Source organism: Panthera leo, chromosome C1, assembly GCF_018350215.1.
Source record: "Panthera leo isolate Ple1 chromosome C1, P.leo_Ple1_pat1.1, whole genome shotgun sequence".
Classification (NCBI taxonomy): Eukaryota; Metazoa; Chordata; class Mammalia; order Carnivora; family Felidae; genus Panthera; species Panthera leo.
In genome coordinates, this window is record NC_056686.1 from 102445346 (window position 1) to 102466883 (window position 21538).

Genomic DNA, 21538 nt, shown 5'->3' on the forward strand with positions numbered 1-21538 from the left:
CCCCATTTCCTGCCAGCAAGTACAAGGGAGCTCACAGGGGCCTAAGGCCAGTGCTACTCAGAGGTGTCTTTGGGGAAAAAAAAGAAAAAAGAAAATCACTCCAGGGCTGCCTGGGTAGCTGAGTGGTTGAGCGTCCAACTTTGGCCCAGGTCATGATCTCAGGGTTCCTGAGTTTAAGACCCACCTCCTGCTCTGGGCTGACAGCTCTGAGCCTGGAGCCTGCTTTGCATCATGTGTCTCCCTCTCTGCACTGCGCACACTCTCTCTTTCAAAAAATAAATAAGAACCATTAAAAAAAAAAAAAAAAAACACTCTGAAAGGAGGGGATTATATGGAAAAGACAAAAAGAATCACAAGGGGATTTGGTTGGGTTCCCACAGCGTCCCCGTGGGTTGGGGGAAAGGGGACTCTCACACAACAGGAACTCAGGAAACATGCACACAGGGATTGGAGCATATGGAAGGCATTTCACACATCTGTAAACATTTTGCCTAACGTGGAAATCGTGGTATGTGCTTGGCCGTCATAAGGTGCCTGAATCAGGAAATCTGGAGGTACTCTCCCTGAGGAAAGGATGGGGCAACTACCTTTGTTCTTGCAGAGCCATTCTGAGCCCTGAGAGAATCTTACATGTTGACTGACATTCCTCAAGATCAACGCAGAGACCCTACACTTTTAAGTTTGTTGGGTTTCCCGTGTGTGGCCAGAGGTCCCCTGGCGGACAACAGTTGACACGCGGAGTACAGAAGTAGGCCAAGAAACAGAATATTACCTGGATATACCACATTACTTACCGCCCTCACTAGTCTCACTGAACATGGGAGTGGGCATTTGAATACCTGGTATTCAACAAGGTTTATGGAAAAAAAAATGGACAGTTTGGGTTAATAGTTTAAATTGTTGTGTCCACACTGAATTCCATGGGCAGTGAAGAAAGTTTTCTAGGTTCTGAGTGTGGAAATGAGGGGCTAAAGGATAAAAACCAATTCTACAACTCAATGTTACTTTGGTAACTTAGTATCTTTCACACTTGACACAGTTTTCTTTCATTTTGTCTGACGCCCTGCTCCCGTGAGTAAGTCTAAATGTATTTGTACAAGAAAGTTGCTATCAATACAAAATATAAAATCCATACCATTGCGTTTGGCCCTGCTTATTCCTAACGGTATTTTAGGCTGGTTTCTAACTGCTTGTAGCCATGTTATGGCTCCTTCTGAAGGCAGCCCATTCTAGCCACAGGCACACTTCTCCTTGGCCCCACCTCTAGTCTAGGTTAAGCAGACCCTCTGAGCTGGCTCCCTCACTGGGGGAAGGATGTAGGTTAAGCAGGTAATAAAGGGAAATGGACAGAGGATGCTTAAACCAGACATTGTCATGAGTGGGATGGACAATGTGGGAGGACCATGGCATTGCTAAAGTAACATGCCTGGCGATATCTCTCGCTCGCTCTCTCTCTCTCTCTCTGCAAACTTGCACTGCCCAATGAGCAATGCTGGGAGAAACCATTGTATCTCTTCTCGGAGGAAGAAAATTGGATTCCTGCTGATTTATAAGCTCAGCCTAAAAACTCCACCCAGACAATTTGGACAGAAGAACAGGAACTGGGTTCCTTGCAGTTGCTCAGTTCCTTCAGTGACGCTGGCCTGGAGAGAAAGAAAGGTACCCCCAGTCAACTTTCCGCATAAACATCGACTGAGGAACCTCTTGCAAACACACTGTAGGGAGAGTCCTTACCTACGACATGCCTGTAAGTGGCAGGGATCTCGTGTGAGCAGAACCCTGTAGGGACTCAAACATATGCCCGTGGATTTATGTAGCTTAGTTTCCTGGAAACTGTCGCATCAGTTATGTGAGTATCAGCCTAGCAGATGACTTCTACCAGGTTCATCGACTTCAACCAGATTCATTGGGTACAAGTGACGACTTCATACAGCACTGAGAGAGCACGTATGTTAACTCGGGGCCAGAACACGTCCTAAGGTGGGAAGAAGTTTCTTGCAGTTAGTGTTGGTTGTCCGAGATTTCTTGTTGCTTTGCTTGTGCCTCACACAGTTAATTTTATCCTCGAAAATGTACATCAAACTTGATACCAGAGAAGATTTGTGGTTTGGTGGGTCTGATTTGGCAATGCAGTATTTTATGTGTGTCCTTTTCAGATGGATGTGCTCTGATGCAATTCTCTGACTGTTCTTAAAACACTCATCATGGCCAAGATAAACAGGGATACTCTGTGAGCAAAGCGACTGGTGGATCATGGATTAAATACGTAGTGGCCGTTATGGCCACATTTCTTGCTGACACGTCTTCCAAAATCACGTATTGTTCTTTTTGCGCGTGCCCATTTGTGACTCCCAAAGCCCAGAGCCACCTTTCCCTGCTACCTTGTGGTCCTTGTCCTCAGTTCCCTACAAGTTCAGGATGATGACAGCTCTCATTAAATCCCACACAGGAGAAAGCCCATATATCGTAACTCTCTATCCCTTAGTAAATGTTAATTTCCCATATTAGGAAAGGAGCAGAGATAAGAGAATATCAAGTACAGTGAGCACTCTTACCTTGAGGAGGTACATCGACCTTGGGGAAATCTGCCACACCACGATTGAAAAATTGTTCCCTGTCTCCCCTGGAATAATCTTAGGAGAAACGTAACCTTAGGAGAAATTTCGGATTTCTCTTCAGCCAAATCAGCAGAAACGTACATCCCATGAAACAGGTGGGGGTTTATATAATCATTGCAGCCAGAAAGATCACACCCCACGGTCTCAGTAAGAGAGTGGTAGAAAGAACCACCATGACAGGATTCGGGCTGTGGTTGGTTGATGGCGGGGAGGCTGGAAGGAAGCAGGGTCTGCTCTACCTCGAACACTGGTAGTCTGCACTGGCCCTTCTTGACTGCGGTGAGAGTCAGCAGTCATTTCCTTACGAAAAGAGGAGGGTGTTTGGGGCGTTGTAGTTTGCACGGTGACCTGGTGTTTGTGGGGCCTGCTTGGAATAATCAGGTAGTCTTGTTGTGTCCCATTGTCTCAGGGTTCAGAGTCTCTTTGAGGTTGAGATCCTGTATCTGAGACTGTTTATTCCCAGCATGAGAACAAAACAGCCAGGCCGGGATGTCAGCAGGGCCATTCAGGGCATCAGAGGCTGGCCTTGTTCTTTCTCCCTGGAAATCCCTAACCTAGAGGTCAAGAAAGAGAGCACTCTGGGCTCACAAGCTGTAGGAGCGAGCCTGGCTGAGTTACAGTGTGACTTTGCCTGAGTGTCTTGAATTTTCTTTTCTGTGGCTCAGTGTCTCATTTCAAAATGGGGCCAATGGGAGTTTCTCCTACACGAGTCGTCCCCGGTGTTACAGCAGAGGTGCAGGTGAAGCACTGAGCCCAGTGCCTGGCAGGGAGTAAATACTCAGCACGTATTAGCTCTGCTCGGTCCTCTGCTGTCAGCATTTTTACCATCTGCCTCATTCTTTTTTTTGTTTTGTTTTCCAAATATACTTTATTGTCAAGTTAGCTAACATACAGTGTAAACAGTGTGCTCTGGGCTTCGGGACTGGATTCCCATGATTCATCGCTTAACATACAACACCAGTGCTCAACCCAACAAGTGCCCTCCTCAGTGCTCATCACGAAATTTCCCCTCTCCCTGACTCCCACCATCAACCCTCAGTTGTTCTCTGTATTTAAGAGTCTCTTCTGGTTTGCCTCCCTGACTGTTTGAAACTATGTTTTCCCCTTCCCTTCCCCCATGGTCTTCTGTTAAGTTTCTTCAGTTCCACATGTGAGTGAAAACATACGGTATCTGTCTTTCTGTGACACTTATTTCACTTAACGTCCACATTGTTGCAAATGGCAGGATTTCGTTCTTTCTCATTGTCAAGTAGTGTTCCATTGTATACATAACCCACATCTTCTCTATCCGTTCGTCAGTGGATGGACGGATTTAGGCTCTTTCCATAAGTTGGCTATTATTGAAAGCACTGCTGTAAACATTGGGGTATACGTGGCCCTCTGCATCAGCACTCCTGTATCCTTTGGATAAATGCCTAGTAGTGCTCTTGCTGGGTCATAGGGTAGTTCTATTTTTAACTTTTTGAGGAACCTCCACACTGTTTGCCAGAACGGCTGCACCGGTTTGCATTCCTACCAACACTGCAAGAGGGGTCCCGATTCTCCACATCCTCGCCAGCATCTGTTGTTTACTGAGTTGTTCATTTTAGCCACTCTGACTGGCGTGAGGTGGTATCTCAGTGTGGTTTTGATTTGTATTTCCCTGATGATGAGCAATGTGGAGCATCTTTTCATGTGTCTGTTAGCCACCTGGATGTCTTCTTTGGAAAAGTGTCTATTCGTGTCTTCTGCCCATTTCCTCACTGGATTTTTTGTTTTTTGGGGTGTTGCGTTTGGTAAGTTCTTTATAGATTTTGGATACCAGCCCCGTTATCCGATCTATCATTTGCAAATATCTTCTCCCACTTCATCGGTAGCCTTTCAGTTTTGATGATTGTTTCCTTTGCAGTGCAGAAGCGTTTCATCTTGATGAGGTCCCAATAGTTCATTTCTGCCTGTATTTCCCTTGCCTTTGGAGATGTGTCGAGTAAGAAGAGAGAGGGGGACACAGGATATGAAGTGGGCTCTCTGTGCTAAGTGGGCCCTGTGCTGGCAGTAGATACCCCACCTTGAGGTTTGAACTCACGAACCGTGAGATCATGACCTGAGCTGAAGGTGGACGCTTAACTGGACTGAGCCACCCAGGCACCCCTAGAACTAATAGATTTTCCATAAAAAGGAGAAAACCTCTGATGCTGCATACACCTTCCCCACCACCAAAAGAAGCCAATTTATATCCCAGGGAGAGAAAAATCAATCTATCGTCTACATGCCCACCAAACCTACAAAGCAAGGCCATATATTTTAAAACCGCAGCAAAAACTCATTGTACAAGCACTTTCTATTCACCTAAGATGTCCATGTACAAAGGCAGTAGAAAAAGAGTACTAAATATGCAACACTCAGGGAGTCCTGATTCCGTCACTAGGAGTCATTTAAAGACGAACTCTGCCCAATAAGAGATGACTGGGGAAGTTTTGACTTTTGTACAACTGATCGTCACTGAATACACTTCATTGTAGATCTGAGACAAAAGTCTGGGAGTGGAACCAGTGGGAGAAATAGGATGTAAATGGCATCCGTTTCACCGGGCGGAAACAATCCTATAAGAAGTGGCAGGTGGAGACAGAAGAGAAAATAGAATAATGTCAGAAGTCTGAGGTTGGGAGATCAGTTAAAACTTAAGTGTTGTTTTCATTTATTTTTGAGAGAGAGAGAGAGAGACAGAGAGAGAGAGACAGTGTGAGTGTGGGGGCAAGGCAGAGAGAGAGAGGGAGACAGAATCTGAAGCGGGCTCCAGGCTCTGAGCTGTCAGCACAGAGGCCGATGCGGGGCTCGAATTCACGAACCGTGAGATCATGACTTGAGCTGAAGTCGGACGCTCAACCAGTTGAGCCACCCAGGTGACCCTGTGGTTATTTATTTTTAAGAGAGAGAGCATGCAAGCGGGAGAAGGGCAGACAGAGGGGAGGACGGAGAGTCTGAAGGTGGTTCTGTGCTGACAGCAGAGAGCTCGATGCGGGGCTCAAACTCATGAACCGCTAGGCCATGACCTGAGCCAAAGTTGGACCCTCAACCTGCTGAGCCACCCAGTCACCCTGAGGTCGTTTAAATCTTAGAATGGCGATGTGACAAGGTTCACAAGTTAATACAGAACCAAACATGTCCCGCACTTGTGATGCAGTGTTCAGCCCTACATATACAACCTTTCTAAACAACAGGTGCACATTCAGACACACATATGTACTCTTGCCCGTAGGGGAAATATAGCCTAAAAGATACAGAGACTCAGCAGTAAATACCAGAAGAGAACCAAGAACATTTACATCATGATGGTGATGGATTGGAGCCCTGAAGGAAACATAATTCACCAGTCCCCAGTGATTGTCAAAATAAACACTTTAATGATATAGAACGGGGAGGGAGTGTTCTTTTCCACAGCACAATGCCAGCAAATACACATACACAAGGATGATACAACTAGAGTTTTTCCAACATACAAACAGATACGGTTGTGACACACTGCAGGGATCACTAAAAGATGGTAACATTGTAGAGACAGACTTTACAGAGAGCATCTTCGCACATTCTCAGATGTCACACCCAAACAGAAGACCATGAACGATCTGATAGGCCCCCCATAGAAGGCAACCACTGCTGCTCTCACAATGATGGTGATGGCAGACTGGACGCTCTGGGTCTCTGGGTGGGCGGAGCTGGGACACACACAGCATTAACTAGGGAACGCCCCGGGAAAAGGGTTAGCCTGAATTTAATCAGGAGGAAGTGATCAGACACCTTCAGGATGTAGACCATCAAGCCAGACATCTGGCCTGTCCCCTACAGACAAGGAAGCGTCACCACCACCAGAGACAGCCACAGAAAGGTGAGGAGATGTTTGGGGTTCGAAAGGACTACACAATTACGATAGCACAATCTTCTGAGTCCTTTGGAACCCAAGATATCTCTTCTCCTTTTTGTCGTCTTATTTGTGCTGTGGACACTGGCTGTTTGAAGAAAGACAGGCCCGATGTCTTGTTCGATGGTCGAAATTCTGCAGTTGTCTGATCCCTACCTCGTGCTCAGATTCAGGCTAAGCCTCTTCAGCAAGAACGCTGCGTAGTTAATGCTGTCTGCTCCTGGCACAGCCCAGCCGGTGGCCCAGAATGTCCAGGTTGACATGGGGTCTATTGCCACGTTGCTCCAGCCTCCGCTTATCCGCAGGATGGAATGGAGAGGAGCCAGACCGAAGGTGTCTCACAAGGGCGTGTGGTCTGGGCATTGGTTGCCTCGGCGACTTATCACGACTGGAGTCAGAAGAGCGAGAGTTCCTCTCATCAAACCAGACTTTTGGAGTAAAAATCCCAGAGAGTGGCTTGTGATCGAGATGTCGATTCTCAGCAAAGGATCCCTCGCATGTTCTGTTTGGGCTTTAGCTTGATTTGCTGCTTTAGAGTTCTTTTCAGCAAGTGGAGAATGATGGGGTTTTATGATGGGGTTTCGTTTCAATGAGGAGTATCTTTTCTTAGTTCCTGGAGTCCTTGGTATCTGAGACAGAGAGTGAGAGAGAGAGAGGAATCAAATGTGAGTTTTGTTCAGGTCCTGCTGACGGCTGAGCCTGGAGGGATGGCTCCGTGGTGACAGAGGCCAGGGGCGAGCTGAGCCCCCGTGCAGAGAAGGAGCTGAAGGGGGGTCTGCAGGCAGGCTGAGGGGGAGAGTGAGAGCCACAAGTCTGAAGCAATAGCCCCCTCAATTGCATCCAGCCTACACTGTAGGATGCAGGGACCCCTCTGCTCCCCGCAGCAGGCACCTGGTGGCATCCCAGCTCAAGGCTGCCCTGAGCTGTTGCCAGGTCCCGACCATCCCTCCCTCAGCAGCCACCTCACCCTGGAACCCCCTTCATCAGAAGCAAAGTGATGGCTTTCTCATGTCTCCCACGGAGGGATGTGCTTAGCCCCCGACACACACGTTCAGAAACAGACTGCTGAAGGAAGGAGGGGGCCCTCTACAGACAAACACACCCCTTCTCACCCTGCCCTGATCTTCTGAAGGGGGAGGCCAGGCTATGGAACGAGCCCCAGGATGTGAGATGCAACAGGGGCCTCAGACTATGTCCCAGTTCAGTCCTGCCGTGTGCAGATGAGGAACCGTGGGCCAAGGGGCTGATAAGGACCACCTGTAGCCGTGTGACCTGTGCCTGACACCCTGGAACTGAAACCCAGGCTTCGGGCCCTTCCCATCCATGTGGGGGTCGGGAGACGAAAGCCTCCGATACGGGGGTGCGGGTAGGCAGTAGACGCTGTTGGCCGCTTGGCTGGACGGAATTAAGGCTTTGCACAGAAATCCTGCCCCAAAGGGGCTGAAAAGAACCCCAAAGGGAGAAACTCCAAGGGGAATGACGAAAAGAGCGGGGAGTGTACCCAGGGCCTCACCCCTTTTTGCTCAGGGACCCCAACAGCCCCTGCAGGGCACCTCACGCCAGGATACACCTGAGGGAACGTCTAGGAATATTCTCAGTGGAGACACTCGGAACTCCGCAGAGAAAACGGAAGAGCCTTCCTTTTAGTCGTCTAGGTTCTCCTCGCACGTTTCCCAAACTGTCCCTGAGGAGAGAGTCTCTCGGTGTTGACACTTATGTAAACGAGGGCCTGCAAAGGGCAGAGGCAGACCTAAGCTTCTTTACTGAGGTTTTATATGAGGAGAAAATTTGATTAAAACATTTCCTTTCCATCTGCAGTGCACCTGTCAGGAGGCTGGGAAACGCATTTAGTGAAGAGTCAACCGTGATTTTCATTGCACGAGGAGGAAAAAGAGCCCTGAATTCCATTACTGGTAATCAGGGAAGGGAGTGTTGTTCTTACACTGGGTTTCTAGGCAACATTTCTTTCTTACTGCATCCTATAGTATAAAAATTGTGAGACACTTGGATCCAGAAGAGGGAGTATTCATCGAATTCATTCATGTGTCTTTGTCCTCTTCTTTCTCTGGGCTCTATTGAGGGAGGAATGTCAACTCCATCAGGGGCTGATACTCCGCTTGTCCACAAAATGAGTGACACACACACGGGATCCTTCTATATGGCTTATGAACATCCTATAGATCCACAGTCCTTCTGATTCCTAGGTGCATACCAGCAGAGCTTTAAAACATCTCCCGTTACCCACACCCCAGCCCAGAATGTTGAAATAAAAATCTCAAGGTATTGGGTGGCGGCATTCACGTGAGTTCAAAGCTCAGTCAGTGTTTCTTTCACGACAGCGTGATTTAGAACTATTAGCTAAGCTACTCTGTTTCAGACCACGGTGTTCTTGTCCTCATCTCTGCCACCATGACGATACCGGCCCTCAAGATTTTGGTCTTCCTTCGGACACCCTCCCATGAATCCCCGTTCTCAGCTGGACTTGTATGAGGCACAGATTGTCTCGTGTTCCCCTGGATCTCGCGGGGACTTCACACAGCTGCCCAAAGTTAATTCAGTCAATGCTCGCGAATGTGCTCTGGCCGGAGACTCAACTCAGTTCCTTTCGGTGGATCCTTTTATGAACCAGCTGAGCATGTAAACACGGTAACGGCAGTGAAAAGGGAAGACAGGTGGATGCCTGAACATCTCATGCCTGTGCAGGTTGGAAACCTGGCCTCTGCATCTGTGTTTGGCCAGTGTCCCTGTAGAGTGCCATGTCTGTGTCCACCTGATGCCAGCTCTCTTGAGGTCCCAAGGTATGGACACTGAGTCCTGGAAACCCCAAAACACATTATCACAGGCCTGCTCACCTGGGGCTGAGGACAAACCTGACCCCAGGCAGGCCGTGTGGCAGTCCCAGAGGTGACCCATGTGGTCGTGTAGTTTTTGTCGGGGTGCTCTTTCTCCTCAGTTTTAACACTTCTTATTCACATGGAGAAGCTGAGGGGTAAGTGTCGTCCTAGGTCGTGTTCCCGGAAACACCCCAGAGGAGAAGCCATGTGCAAGAGACATTAAGACGATGTTCTTGATGGGGCATCTAGGTGGTTCAGTCGGTTAAGCATCTGACTCTTGGTTTTGGCTCAGGCCACGAGCCCACAGTTTGAGGGTTCAAGCCCTGCATCTGGCTCTGTGCTGTCAGGTCAGAGCCTGGAGCCTGCTTGGGATTCCCTCCCACTCTCATTGCCCCTCCCCGACTCGTGCTGTCCCTGTCTCTCTCAAAATAAATAACTTTAAAACAAAAATTAAGAAAAAAAAAAAAAAAAGACAATGCTCTGGGAGAAAGAGGTCATGGAGCTGGGGAAGCAAGGAAGGAAGTCAAAGAAGTCACGAAAGTGGGTGCCTTGTGCCAAAGTGCCATGTGTTTCGTGACACGTGTAAATGATGCTGGTCTGCTGAGGGGGGCCATGGGGCCTAATTCTCCGCGGCCGTGAGGGCATGGGAGAGGGAATCCCAGGACAGCCCCCGTGGGGACACAGCACAGCTCACATGGCACAGCTGATGGAGATGGGAGGGCCCCCAAGGTGGCAGTCCCCTGTGGCAAACAGAGGCAGGACCAGACAGAGGCAGGACCAGGCAGAGGCAGCGGCAGCTGGGGGAGGGACCAAAGGAGGAAGAGAAAAACAGTTTGGGGTGTGGGCGGAGCTATAATCTAACAGAGCAACAGGAATCCATACCCCAAGAGCCACGGACGCCATTACCTCTGTGCCCTAAGCTTGAAGGCCACGGAATCTGCACGCGAGTCTGCCCTCGCCGAACTGCACTTTTCTCTTGATCATCTTCTGTTTCATCACCACCAGGGCATTAACGTGGCCAAAGACTTGACCTGCACACTGGTTGGCCACCGAGCCCTCAGCAGCGTCACCCTCCAGCTTGGGAGGGTTCTTCACACCCATGGAAGCTTCCAAACCCTGCTCTGAAAATAAAAGCACATCAACAGGATACACTGTTAGTCATGATCTTCCTGTGACCAAATCCTCTACCTACGCTGACATCGAATAAGGACGGTGGGCAGGACGAGAAAGGCCATCGGGAAGTTCACGTGTGAGGGGCGCCGAGGGACACGCTTTGATCACAGCCTCTGTTGTTGACCTCTCTCACGCTACCCTGTAAGGATAAGAGCACGAGGAGGGCAACATGCCCCCAGCGCCAAAAGTGAAATTGAGAAAAGTAGAATTGGTCAAAACACACAGTTCTGACAAAGAACAGACAAAGGCCAGGAGATGGTGCTCAAAAGAGACTGTCCTATTCAAGGGAGGAGTCAAAGTTGAAGGCAAGCCTTTTGAGAGTCACCAGGAAACCAAAGCTGGAGAATTTACAGAACACACCCCAATATTTGATATATTTCATATATGTACACTATGCAGAGCATACACACCGAATATATGTAATGTGTGTGACATAAGACATAAATATGTGTGTCTATAAGCACATTCTTATCTAATTGAGTAAATGGGCAGTTAAGGGTTGGGGGACATCGAGCATAAAGTTCTAAACACTCTTCGGTCAGTTGCAAGTGGAAAATATAGACAAATTTGAGAAGGATGAGAAGAGTTGTGGCAAGAAACAGGTGACCTTTTAAGCACCAGGGAAGAATTACAGGGCAGATCAGGCTGAGAATCAAACAGAGTAAAACCACCTGCCCCAGAGTGATAGTTTGTCTTCCCCCAAATTCATCTGTGGAAACCCAATTCGCAATGTGATGCTGGGTGGGGTGGGCCTATGGGAGGCAGATCCCCCCAAGAAAGGGATCTGTGCCCTATGAAAGTGACCCCACAGAGCTCCCTCACCCCTCCACCCTGTGAGGACAGAGCAAGAAGGCGGCCACACATCACCAGGAAGGAGGTACCACCAGGTGCCCAATGTGCCACTGTTTGATTTTGGTTCTACTCAGCCTCCAGAACGGGAGACACAAATCTCTGCTCTAAGTCACCTGGTCTATGGCAGTTTTGTTATCACAGCCTGAATGGACTAAGAAACCCTCCTTGGACAAAAGTCTGGCATGGAGCCATGTTTCCTGCTGAGGCCTGTGTGGAAGGTGAGCCACAGAGAGGGACTGAGCCAGCAGGAGAGTCTGGGCCGGGACCACGGGAGTCAGGGAGAAGTGGCAGAGAGGCAAGAGGGAGAAGACAGTAAGAACCAACTGTCCTCAGCCAACTGTCAGGGCTGTGCTTCCCTGAACTCCCACTGAGGCGTCCTCTGGAGCATCTCCACGGGGCGACAGGGCTGCGCCCTCGTCACCTCACTTGGGACCTGTGTCTCCTCTTTTCACAGATGAAGTCGGCGCCTGAAGGAGGAGACCCAGGCTCCAGGAGGGGACACCAAGGGTGGGACGGTAAAGACGACACAACCCAGGGGAATGCTGAAACGCTCGGTCTTCATGAAATCTGAGCTGACGCGGATCCTGATGACAAAGAAGCTGGGGACGTGCTCGTGGAGATGAGGGGGGACAAGAGGAACTAGATGAAGTATTGGAGAACGGAGTGTGCACTTTAGGAAACTGGCCCCTTATAGTTGCAGAAAAGGGAAACCAGGCAAATGCATGGGAAACTGTCGTGGGGCCAGTATTTCCACTGTTACTGTGAGCGCCTAACAGGGAATATTGGCTGCCTGATGGATGTTGAAGGAGAGAAAACACTGGCCCACAAGCCTTGCTGAGAGAGTCCGGGAAGATGGGGTCCAGCGAAAGCGGAGCCAGTTAAGAACGGCTCTAGCACACGTGAAACAATGCCACGGAACCATTTTCCAAGTGTTCAGACACCACAAAGACACAAGAATTACGCATTACAGATTCACCGATGTTCTCAAGCCATTTTGCTCACTCGGGCCCCTGGAAATTATGTAGCTTCATGCTCCCAGCATTGATGGGATGGAGATCCCATTTTCAATGGTTTCAGATGAAGGGTCCGAGGGGGACATACATGAGATGATGAATAACTTGGTCAGTAAACAGCCAGGAGGCTGCAACCCCGGCACCTGGGCAGACAGAGCTGACCCTCAGCCCCAAGCTCTTTGGAGCTGGAGCGTTGTGAGTTTGGAGCTGGGCAAAGCATGCCTGCAAGAGGCCCCATTGCTGCCCCCGCCCACAGCCCTGTGACTAGAGCTTCCTACTCCCCCCGCACCTCTCACCTTGGAAGAGCGGCCGTTGGCTCCCAGAAACCATCGTGGCTGCCAGTCTCCTGATGGCAGGGGAGGGGCGGAGCCTGGCTCTGCAGTCACCACAAGCCAACTGCTGGTCCGGCTGCCCTGGCACAGAATTGGCCACCTGGGTATTGGACTGTGGCGGTGCTTGTGAAGCTTGCACCTCCGGCCTTGGGAAAGTCAAGTTTCCACTTGATGGCCCTTGGGGACCGGGCACCTGCATCGGGGCTGAAGCAAGAAGACACTTCAATGGACAAACCCCAGTTTTCTTAGCACTGCCAGAACTTCCATTTGTGATGTCCTCCCGCCCCGTCCCCCACTGTCTGTGAGACCAGCCAGTGAGCAGGTACAAAGGCAGACATCATGGAGACGAAGGCGATGTCACCGTTGTGTCTATGCCTGGGCATGCTGAGATGGCAAGTATCCAGGATGCAAAGTCCCTGAAGGGAAGGTCACCCCCTGGAGTCCAGACGGCTTTGCATGGGAGGCGAGCTCATGCCTATTATTCTGCAGTAGTACCCTTCGTCCTACAGCCTAGAGAGAAGGTTCTAGAGAGGCCTCAGGGCAGAACGAGAAAGAATTGCTGATATGTGCCCCAAAAGAAAAAAGAAGAGGGGGAGAATTTGGCCTCAAGGCTTCAGATGCCTGTTTCTCCCTGGCTGGTCCCAGTGCAGGGAGGCTGGGGCAGGGCAGCCCTCCTGGGGCGACCCTGCGGCAATCACAGCCCACACACACTGTTCCCACGTTCCCACCAGAACCTGCACCGGGGACGGGCTGTGCATAATGGAGAGGCGGCCTTCATTCATCTCCGCCCATCCTCATAGCCTCTCATGACCCAGGCTTAATGCAAGGCCATGTCACACACATCACCCTCCTGAGACGCGTCTTAACCTGTCCCATCCCTGCCCCCATGGAAACCCAGACCTGGCTGTCAGTGTCTCTGACACAGAGCTCTGCAGGGTTACCGGCGTGCCAGGCAGCCAAGTGAAGAGCCACCATGGGACCCCTAGTGAGAACACAAATCGTCTGGGACCTCTCAGCTCTGATTGTTTTCATGGAGCGTCTCCTGGAGACCTTGAGCTCCTGGAGGGGCTGGATGAGCCCTGGCTCTGCTCACACCACAAAGTGCACTGACAGGGTAGGAGCTGGCACTCCTGCAGGGTCAAAGGGGTCGTTGGGGCGTGGAGCAACTGTTCTCTTTGCATTTACGACTGTTTCAGATCATTTGGGTAGAACTGGGTGCTCTGGTACACAGGGAGGCGGGCGCCCCAGGAGAAACAACTAGCAGCTCAGCAACGATTTAACAGATGCAGCCAATGTGGAGCTGACCACAAACCTGGGTGGAAAGCCAGGGAGTTTGTAGGAAGCCACACAAGAAATACAATTGGAAGCAGAATTGCACAAGTAGCAGAGGTCTCCTTTTGGAACAAAACAAAATCAGGAAAAAACAAAGGAGGACTGTCACCCAGCTGTCTCCGGGTAAGACAGCGGTGGCTGAGATTCTGAACCCTTTTTTCCATTTTCTCCATTTCTCCTCTCGAGCCTCACTTGGTACCAATAGCCTGCATGTCGGACGGAGCCGGGGAACTGAGGGCAGCCTGGGACAGAAGGAAGGAAAGGGCTCTGAGCCACAGGATGCCTTTTAAAGAGTGAATCCGAGAGCAGAGTTCAAACTGGTACGAGCCTACAGGGCCTGTTGGCAGGGATGCAACTCTCAGCCGATTCAGGTTGTTGAAGACACAGAGGACAGGCTTCCTGGGGCCCCAGCAGGAACTTCGTGCCCCCCACAAGAACAGGACTCACCATCTACATCCACGCCCAAGAAGACTTCCTCTTTATCAAAGGTGAATGAGGCACTCCTATAAGGCCTATAGGTGTCTGACAGGTCATGGCCAATGCAAGGAGTCAAATGACATTCCCCCACTGAGTCCTGTGGGACTTCATCCTCTGGGGCCACTGGCAGCTCCCTGCAGAGCCTGGTGTTGCTGGGAGGACGAGACATGCAGAAAGAAGGTTTAGTCAACATGCAGTGCCAGCTTGTTTTGAGGGCACGGCGGAGGGAGTGGTCACAGAACACAAGCGGGATCCCCACAAAGGGAAATGAAGCAGTCTGCCTGCAGCTGAGGCCACAGTGTGGGTGCACGCAGGATAGGTGCGGGGGGGGGGGGGGGGGGGGACGGGCAGGTGCTCAGGGCATGGCCAGAGCGCCAGCTTATGGGGCAGGAGTCGGAACCACCCCAGGGCACAACAGTCATGACCCACAGCACACCAGAAGACGATAAAGCAGCATCAACACTTTGCCATACACTGTGTGGAGATTTACACAAAGCACCAAGAGAACCCCAGGCTAAGGCAGCATTGTAGACTCCTGGATATCTCGTGGGCCCAAGGCTGACGTGTCTAAATACTGAGACGTGAAAACTGCTTTCCTAAAACCATCCTTGCTGTGAATGCCCGCCAATGTAGTAAAGGCAACCGGCAGAGAGAGCTGTGCATCTTACGCAGGACCTAATACGAGGAGAGACCGGGAGAGTGCAAGGCATCCTGGGACTGCTTAGTCCACCTGCGTCAGTGGACTGCAGATACTCCATTTGAGAGGGATTAATAACGGGGCCTATGCAAGTACCACATGACACAGAGGACCTTGCTGAAGGACCACCTTGTGGGTGTTGGAAGGGATGAAATAGGTGCATTTAGCACTTTCTAGATTGGCCTAGATCTGAGATTCCCAGATGTCACCACTGAATTAAAGCCCATGATTCTTCAGAGTTACCTGGGGCATGTCGGGTCCTGGTCTTCTTCATCGCAAAGATCATTATGATTGTCTGCAAGTAAATACAGACCGGCCAGTCACATAAACAGAGCAGCACTTGGACATGAAAATTAAGTGTCCCATGCAACTAGCACACGGGCACTAATGTCCTTAGTTGGGCAGCAGGGCATTGAGGGAAATAATCCAGGAGGCCTCACGAAGTGTCTTGGGAATGTGCCTTGGCTAGCTTTCCTAAAGCATCGGGCAGGATTTCCCTGATCTGGTAGAGCCCCATCTCAACAGTCTGTCTGCAGAGGTCAACCTCTGTTTTACCACAGATTCTGGTGAACGGCTTACCTGCATTCTCAAAACTTACTGCAACCTTCTCTCACTAGCTTCCCTCATGACATACTCTAGGTGGCAGGGTTTTAGGGAATTTCTACAGAGGCCAGACTGATGCACGGAATCTGCAGACCCTCAAATCAAAGGAAATCTTTTGTCCGTGATCCCTTTTGCTACACAGGCACATGGGCCACAAACGGGGTGGGGCCATGCACGGGGTGGGCCCATGCCAGGGCTCAGCTATGCTTCAGGGAAACGTACAAGCAAGCTGACGGTAGAGGTGGTTATGTCCTGACACTCAGACGACGACTTAGGGAAGACAACCAACACAGAGGACACGGACACTGGGGACCAGAGCAGTGAAACCAGGGAAACAACAAACCCAAAGACATGGGTAAGGCTGACATCGTCTTGACAGGCACAAAACTTCAAGGAACATTGTTTGGGATGAAAGTGAGAGGATGGCAGTTGAGGAGAGACATTGTGTGGAAATCAGGAACAAGACAGACTCCTCTGCGTGTGCCTCACAGATGAGTGTGAGTTTGTCACACCCGCGCTGACCCCAATGTCCTGACTTGTGTCAGGGGCCACAGGCATGGCCTGAGATGAGGAACACAGGGCAGGGCCCTGATGCATCTGATGTCTGCGCTTAGAAGTCTATCCTAGAGCCTGACTCAGATCCATATGTCTACGGGGCTGAAACACCTGGATAACAAATTCCAACACAAGCAGAGTAGGGATACCAAACTATGGGGTCGACCTGGGAGTCCAGTTGGAGCTTTATCACCTTCGCAGTGGAGGACTCACTAGCTACTTCCAGAGCAGGACAGACATCCAGATCCTCATATGAGTTGATGTTGGCCCTCCTGTGTGTCCAGGGGGAATCAGATGGGTCAGGAAGAGCTGAGTAAGTCAAATAGCATTCATCCAGTGAGTCCTGTTGGACATCCTGCTCTGCACTCTCCGGCAGCTCCCTGCCGAGCCTGGTGGGGAGGGGAGATCTGAAGATTAAAACAGGAAAAGTAGACACCACAGCATCTTACTGGTTTTCACGGGAAGCCGAGAAGTGTAGTCATAACGTAGGGGCAACCCCATTATTGACAGGGAAAACTATCCTCCTGTTTCAGGGGCACAGTGTGGATGCTATGGGGGCAGGAGAGGCAGAGAGGGAGAGACAGGGAGACACACACACACACAGAACAGAGGTAGAGGTGTTCAGGGCACTGGCCACAGAACCAACTTCTGTGCACCAAACTGAACTACTGTGGAATGGATGTCATGACTCACAGCACACATGGAGAATCCTAAACATGAGTTCAACCCTTTTGCATCAATTTTGTTGATATACATTCAGTGGCTAAGTGAACACATGTTAAAAGGCATCATCCACATGGAGAGGTTTGTGTCTTCAAGGACTCTTTCTCTTACTATCGTGACATCATGTGAGGTTTTTTGATTTTTTTGCAGTTATCCATTTGCTACAGCAGATCCTCAAAGAGGTAACACCAGAGAGACAGAAGTAGACACGTCTGTCACTCTGGTATTTCCCAAAGGAGAGATCAGGGCAATACAGAGCACCTCAGGGAGTGACAATTCACCTACTTCAACTGACTGCCGGTTATCGAAATTGAGGGATCATTAAAGGAACTTATCCACATAATACATGAAGACACACGTCATGGCCAAAAAAGACATTCTGAGACTGGAGAATGGATGAAATAGGTAAATTTGGCGGTTTCTGTTTTTCCTTTGAAATGTAGAGTTGAACCACTGAAATAACAACCCATGATTCTTCAGACTTACCTGGCGCATGTCAGGTCTTGGTCTGGTTCCTCCTCTTGATGGGTCTGATTTTCTGCAAATAAATACAGACGGGGCCAGTCACATTAAACAGATCCCTGCTTGCACATTAGTAACCCAGTGTTCGGTGCCACCCGGGGACTCAGCTATGCTCAATGAGAGCACAGGTTGAGTGAGAAGGATATTTCAGGGTGCCTCGGATAGTGTGACGACTCGCTTGATTTGCTGGCCTGAGCCATTGGGAGAAATTTGCTTTCTCCAAGAGATCATCATCACAATTTCCTCTGTTTTGAGTCTGTGCAAACACTTTCAGTTCTCTTTTTCACACAGATTCTGGGGACCTGGCCTCTCTACTTTCTAAAAGGATTACTGCAGTTTTCAGCCTTTCTTGTGAGATACCTGGTTGGTGACGGCTTAGTGGAATTTATACACTGAGATGGAACAGACAGCATGCAAGTACAAACCCTGAAATTAAAATGAGTCTTTGGAGCTACACAGAAACCTTGGCGCAATTCCTGTTGATGAGGGAATGCCAACGCACAGCTCTACTCCTGGAAACACGCAAACGAGCTAACAGTAGAGGCACGTAGGGTGGGTTTTCAGACGAGGCTTAGGAAGACAAGCCAAAGCAAAGAGATAGAGAATGAGGCTAAGAACAGGAAAGCCAAGGTTACATCTTTAACCCTGGACAAGGATTCTGACTGACTGTGGCAGGCATGGATTCTTAAAGGACCTGGCTCAGAGATGAAATGGGGAGCATGAAAGGTGAGAAGAGGCATTGCATCCAAGGTCTGACAGACACCTTCTATGGTCGTGTTGCTGAGGCGAGTTGTATTTGTCACGCCGCCCTTGGGTCCAATGACCTGACAGTGAAGCCCAGGGGACATGGGCATGTCCTGGGAGTAGGAAGGGAGAAGAGTTCCCTGACCCACATGATGTCTGTGCTTGAAACTCCATCCATCCTGGAGCCTGGCTCAGATCCAGATGTGTGTACAGAGCCTGCACACAGGGAGGAGCTCTCTCAGCACAGCACAGGTGTGGGGCACAAAGACCAGGAGATGTACGGGGCAGTCCAGCTGGAGCTTGATCACCCTGACAGCGGAGTACTCACTGGCCATTTCCAGAGCAGAAGAGACTTCCAGTTCCTCAGGGAAGAAGATGGCGGTGCTCCTGTAAGGCCAGTAGGAGTCAGACAGGTCAGGAAGAACCGAATATGTCCAGTAGCGTTCATCCAGAGAGTCCCACGTGATTTCCTCCTCCACCACCTCTAGCAGCTGTCTACGGAGCCTGAGGCGGGAGGAAAACTGAAGATTAACCGAAGAGGGATCTGAAACCGTATGTCCTGTCTGGCTTTGATGGAAGGCAAGAGGCATTTTCACAAAAGCAAAGAGAGTGCCTCATTAATGAGAGAAACAACTCTTCTTTTTGTGCGGGACAAAGTGTGTCTGTCACAGGGGCGGCAGACAGAAAGGACAGTAAGTGCTCTGTACACTGGCCACCTAGCAAGCTGATGAGGAAAGAGCCTGAATTAGCACCGTGCCATCCAGTCCTGACTCAAAACACACAGAGTCACAGGACAGCAGTGGCTCCCTTCCTTCCGTTCAAATGCCCTTGAGTCCTGCATGGAGTGGCCCAGTGCGTGCAGCTTCTGGGGCGGGCTACTGTCTCAGAATTCTCATGCCATGAAGGCCTGTCTCTCTCAATATCACGGCATGATGGCACATTTTCGTCTACGTACATTCTTGCTCTGAAATACGTGCCCACAGGCTAAATCGAACGGGGCAGAAAGTACATTGCCTCTCTCTCTAAAGCTGGGGAGAATGAGTGAGTGCAGGACTCCCTGTGCCTTTAGCTCACCTGGGCCAGCTGACTGTGTGTTACTCAACTTGAGTCGTAATTAAGAAATGGGAGCAATACAAGTACCACAATGAAAACAGAAACCATTGTGAAAGCGGATAATTGGCCATTGACCGAATGGATAACATGGTTCTATCCAGCACTTTCTGCCTTTCCTTGGATCTGAGGTCTGCAGACGCCACCACTGATTTCCCAGCCCCCAAGTATTCAGAATTACCTGGGGGCATCTGACTCTCGCCCTTTCAGCCCCTGGTGACCAATTTGGTTGTCTGCAAATAAATGAAGAGAAAGAGTTCCATTAGGCAGATTCCCCTCCACAAATGCTCACTCCCGTGTGCTGTGTAGCAGAGGACAGAAATAGAAGCACAGTCATAACAGGCAATTGTGAGAGAAATCATTCAGGAGGGATTCAGTAGGGCCCTGGAAAAAATCACCGGGATTGCCTTCTTGAGCCAGCAAATGTCCCTGATAAGACAGGTCATGATCACAGTATCCTAAGACACGTCGACACAACAGAAAACTTATCCCTTTTCCCAGAGATCTTGGGGAAGGACCTGGCTGCTTCCTAGAGCATTGCTGCCACATTCAGGCTTTTTCCATTTGAAACACTGCAGGCCAATGGTTTTCAGGAATCAGCCGTTGAGATTAAACTGACGACTGGAATCTACACCATCAAAGCAGAATAATCTTCAAAGCTGCAAAGCACCAGGGGCCGTTCATGGGGTCGGGAAGTTCCAGGGCCCTGCCTTGCTGCAGAGAAACATACAACGTATGATAGACTTAGTCCTGTCCTGGTTCTCAGCTGACTTGAGACAAGAAGAAAAGGAAGAGACAGACCAGGTAGAGACAGTGAACCTGGATCGTGACATTTCCTATGATATAGAAAAGGCTTCCAACAGCCTTGGGTGGCCATATATCCAGAAACATGGTTCAAGGATGGAAATCAGAGCCTGGCAAGAGAGATAAGAGATTAATCCAAAATTTGGAGGTCTGATAGCCACCTCCTGTGCCAGGGGTAGAGAGGTATAGGAGTCTGGCAGGACCAGCTTGAGAGCAGCGATGGGCGGTGGCTCAGACATAAAAGTGCCATGGCTTAGACATGAATCGAACAAAGCTCACTGACTCATGGAATGTCTTATTTCAAACTCAATCCTAGAGCCTGGGTGGAAACTGTCTGTGAGTACATGGTCCACTTCTGCGGATTAAATCTCTTGGTCTACACAGGGTGTGTGCAACAAAGATTGTGGACACTACCTGGGGAACCGGGTGGAGTTTCATCCCCTTTGGAATGGGAGCATTCACAGGCTACATCCAGAGCAGAGCCGAATTTCTGTTCATCCGATGGGAACGTGCCATCCTTGCAAGGCTGGTAGCAGTCACGCCCTTCTCGGCCAATGGAAGGAGTCAAAACACATTCATTCAGCATGTCCTGGAGGACTTCCTTCTTTTCAGCTTCCGGAAGCTTCATGCTGTGCCAGGTGGGGCAAGAACGACACAAGAGGAAACCAGGAGGATCAGACACCATGGCTTGCTACCTAGCTGGTGTTGATGGGAGGCAAGGGAGTGGTCGCAGAAAGGAAAGGGACCATAGCCTTGAGAGAGAAAAGGTTATCCTACAAGAGGCAGAGTGTGGCCAGGAAGGGGTGGGAGAGAAGCAACAACAGATAGATCCTCAGTCCACTGGCCACATAACGAGCAATGAGGAATGAGACTCGACCATCCCAGTATGGTACAGTCACGAGACGAAGGACAAATGGGAGTCCATGCCAGGGGCAACCGCCACGTGCCTGAGTCATGTTGAATTTAACATAGACTGATCAAGCGGTTACAGTCTTGAGTCACTGTGCACTGCAGAAAATTGTGCCCTCCAGGCACTTTTCTATTAATAGTGTCACATGACACCCCAACCTTTTGGTTTTGGTTAGGTAATTCCGTGTTAATTTTGCCAGCTGTCTGTCTCTCAGTTCCTTTGCTGGTTACCTTCCTACCAGGGACCTTTGAGAACTGTGTAGAGATGCGTCTCCTCCTGGTGTTCATTTACAGGACAGAACGGGTATTTTGTGCGTACGGGGAATCCTAAGGCTGCTGAGT

At 49.9% G+C, this 21538-nt stretch overlaps 1 protein-coding gene across 1 annotated transcript in view; it reads right to left on the reverse strand.

The window, feature by feature from the left end:
* Positions 1-5978: 5978 nt before the first annotated feature.
* LOC122228572 (neuroblastoma breakpoint family member 6-like) overlaps positions 5979-21538 on the reverse strand; it is a 31935-nt gene continuing 16375 nt past the window's right edge. Inside the window, 10 exon segments of the mRNA XM_042953680.1 lie at positions 5979-7145; positions 10257-10471; positions 12685-12924; positions 14500-14681; positions 15470-15521; positions 16598-16773; positions 17594-17645; positions 18702-18877; positions 19665-19716; positions 20702-20916. Of these exon segments, the coding sequence (XP_042809614.1) occupies positions 10266-10471; positions 12685-12924; positions 14500-14681; positions 15470-15521; positions 16598-16773; positions 17594-17645; positions 18702-18877; positions 19665-19716; positions 20702-20916 (1351 nt within the window). The 3' untranslated portion in view covers positions 5979-7145; positions 10257-10265.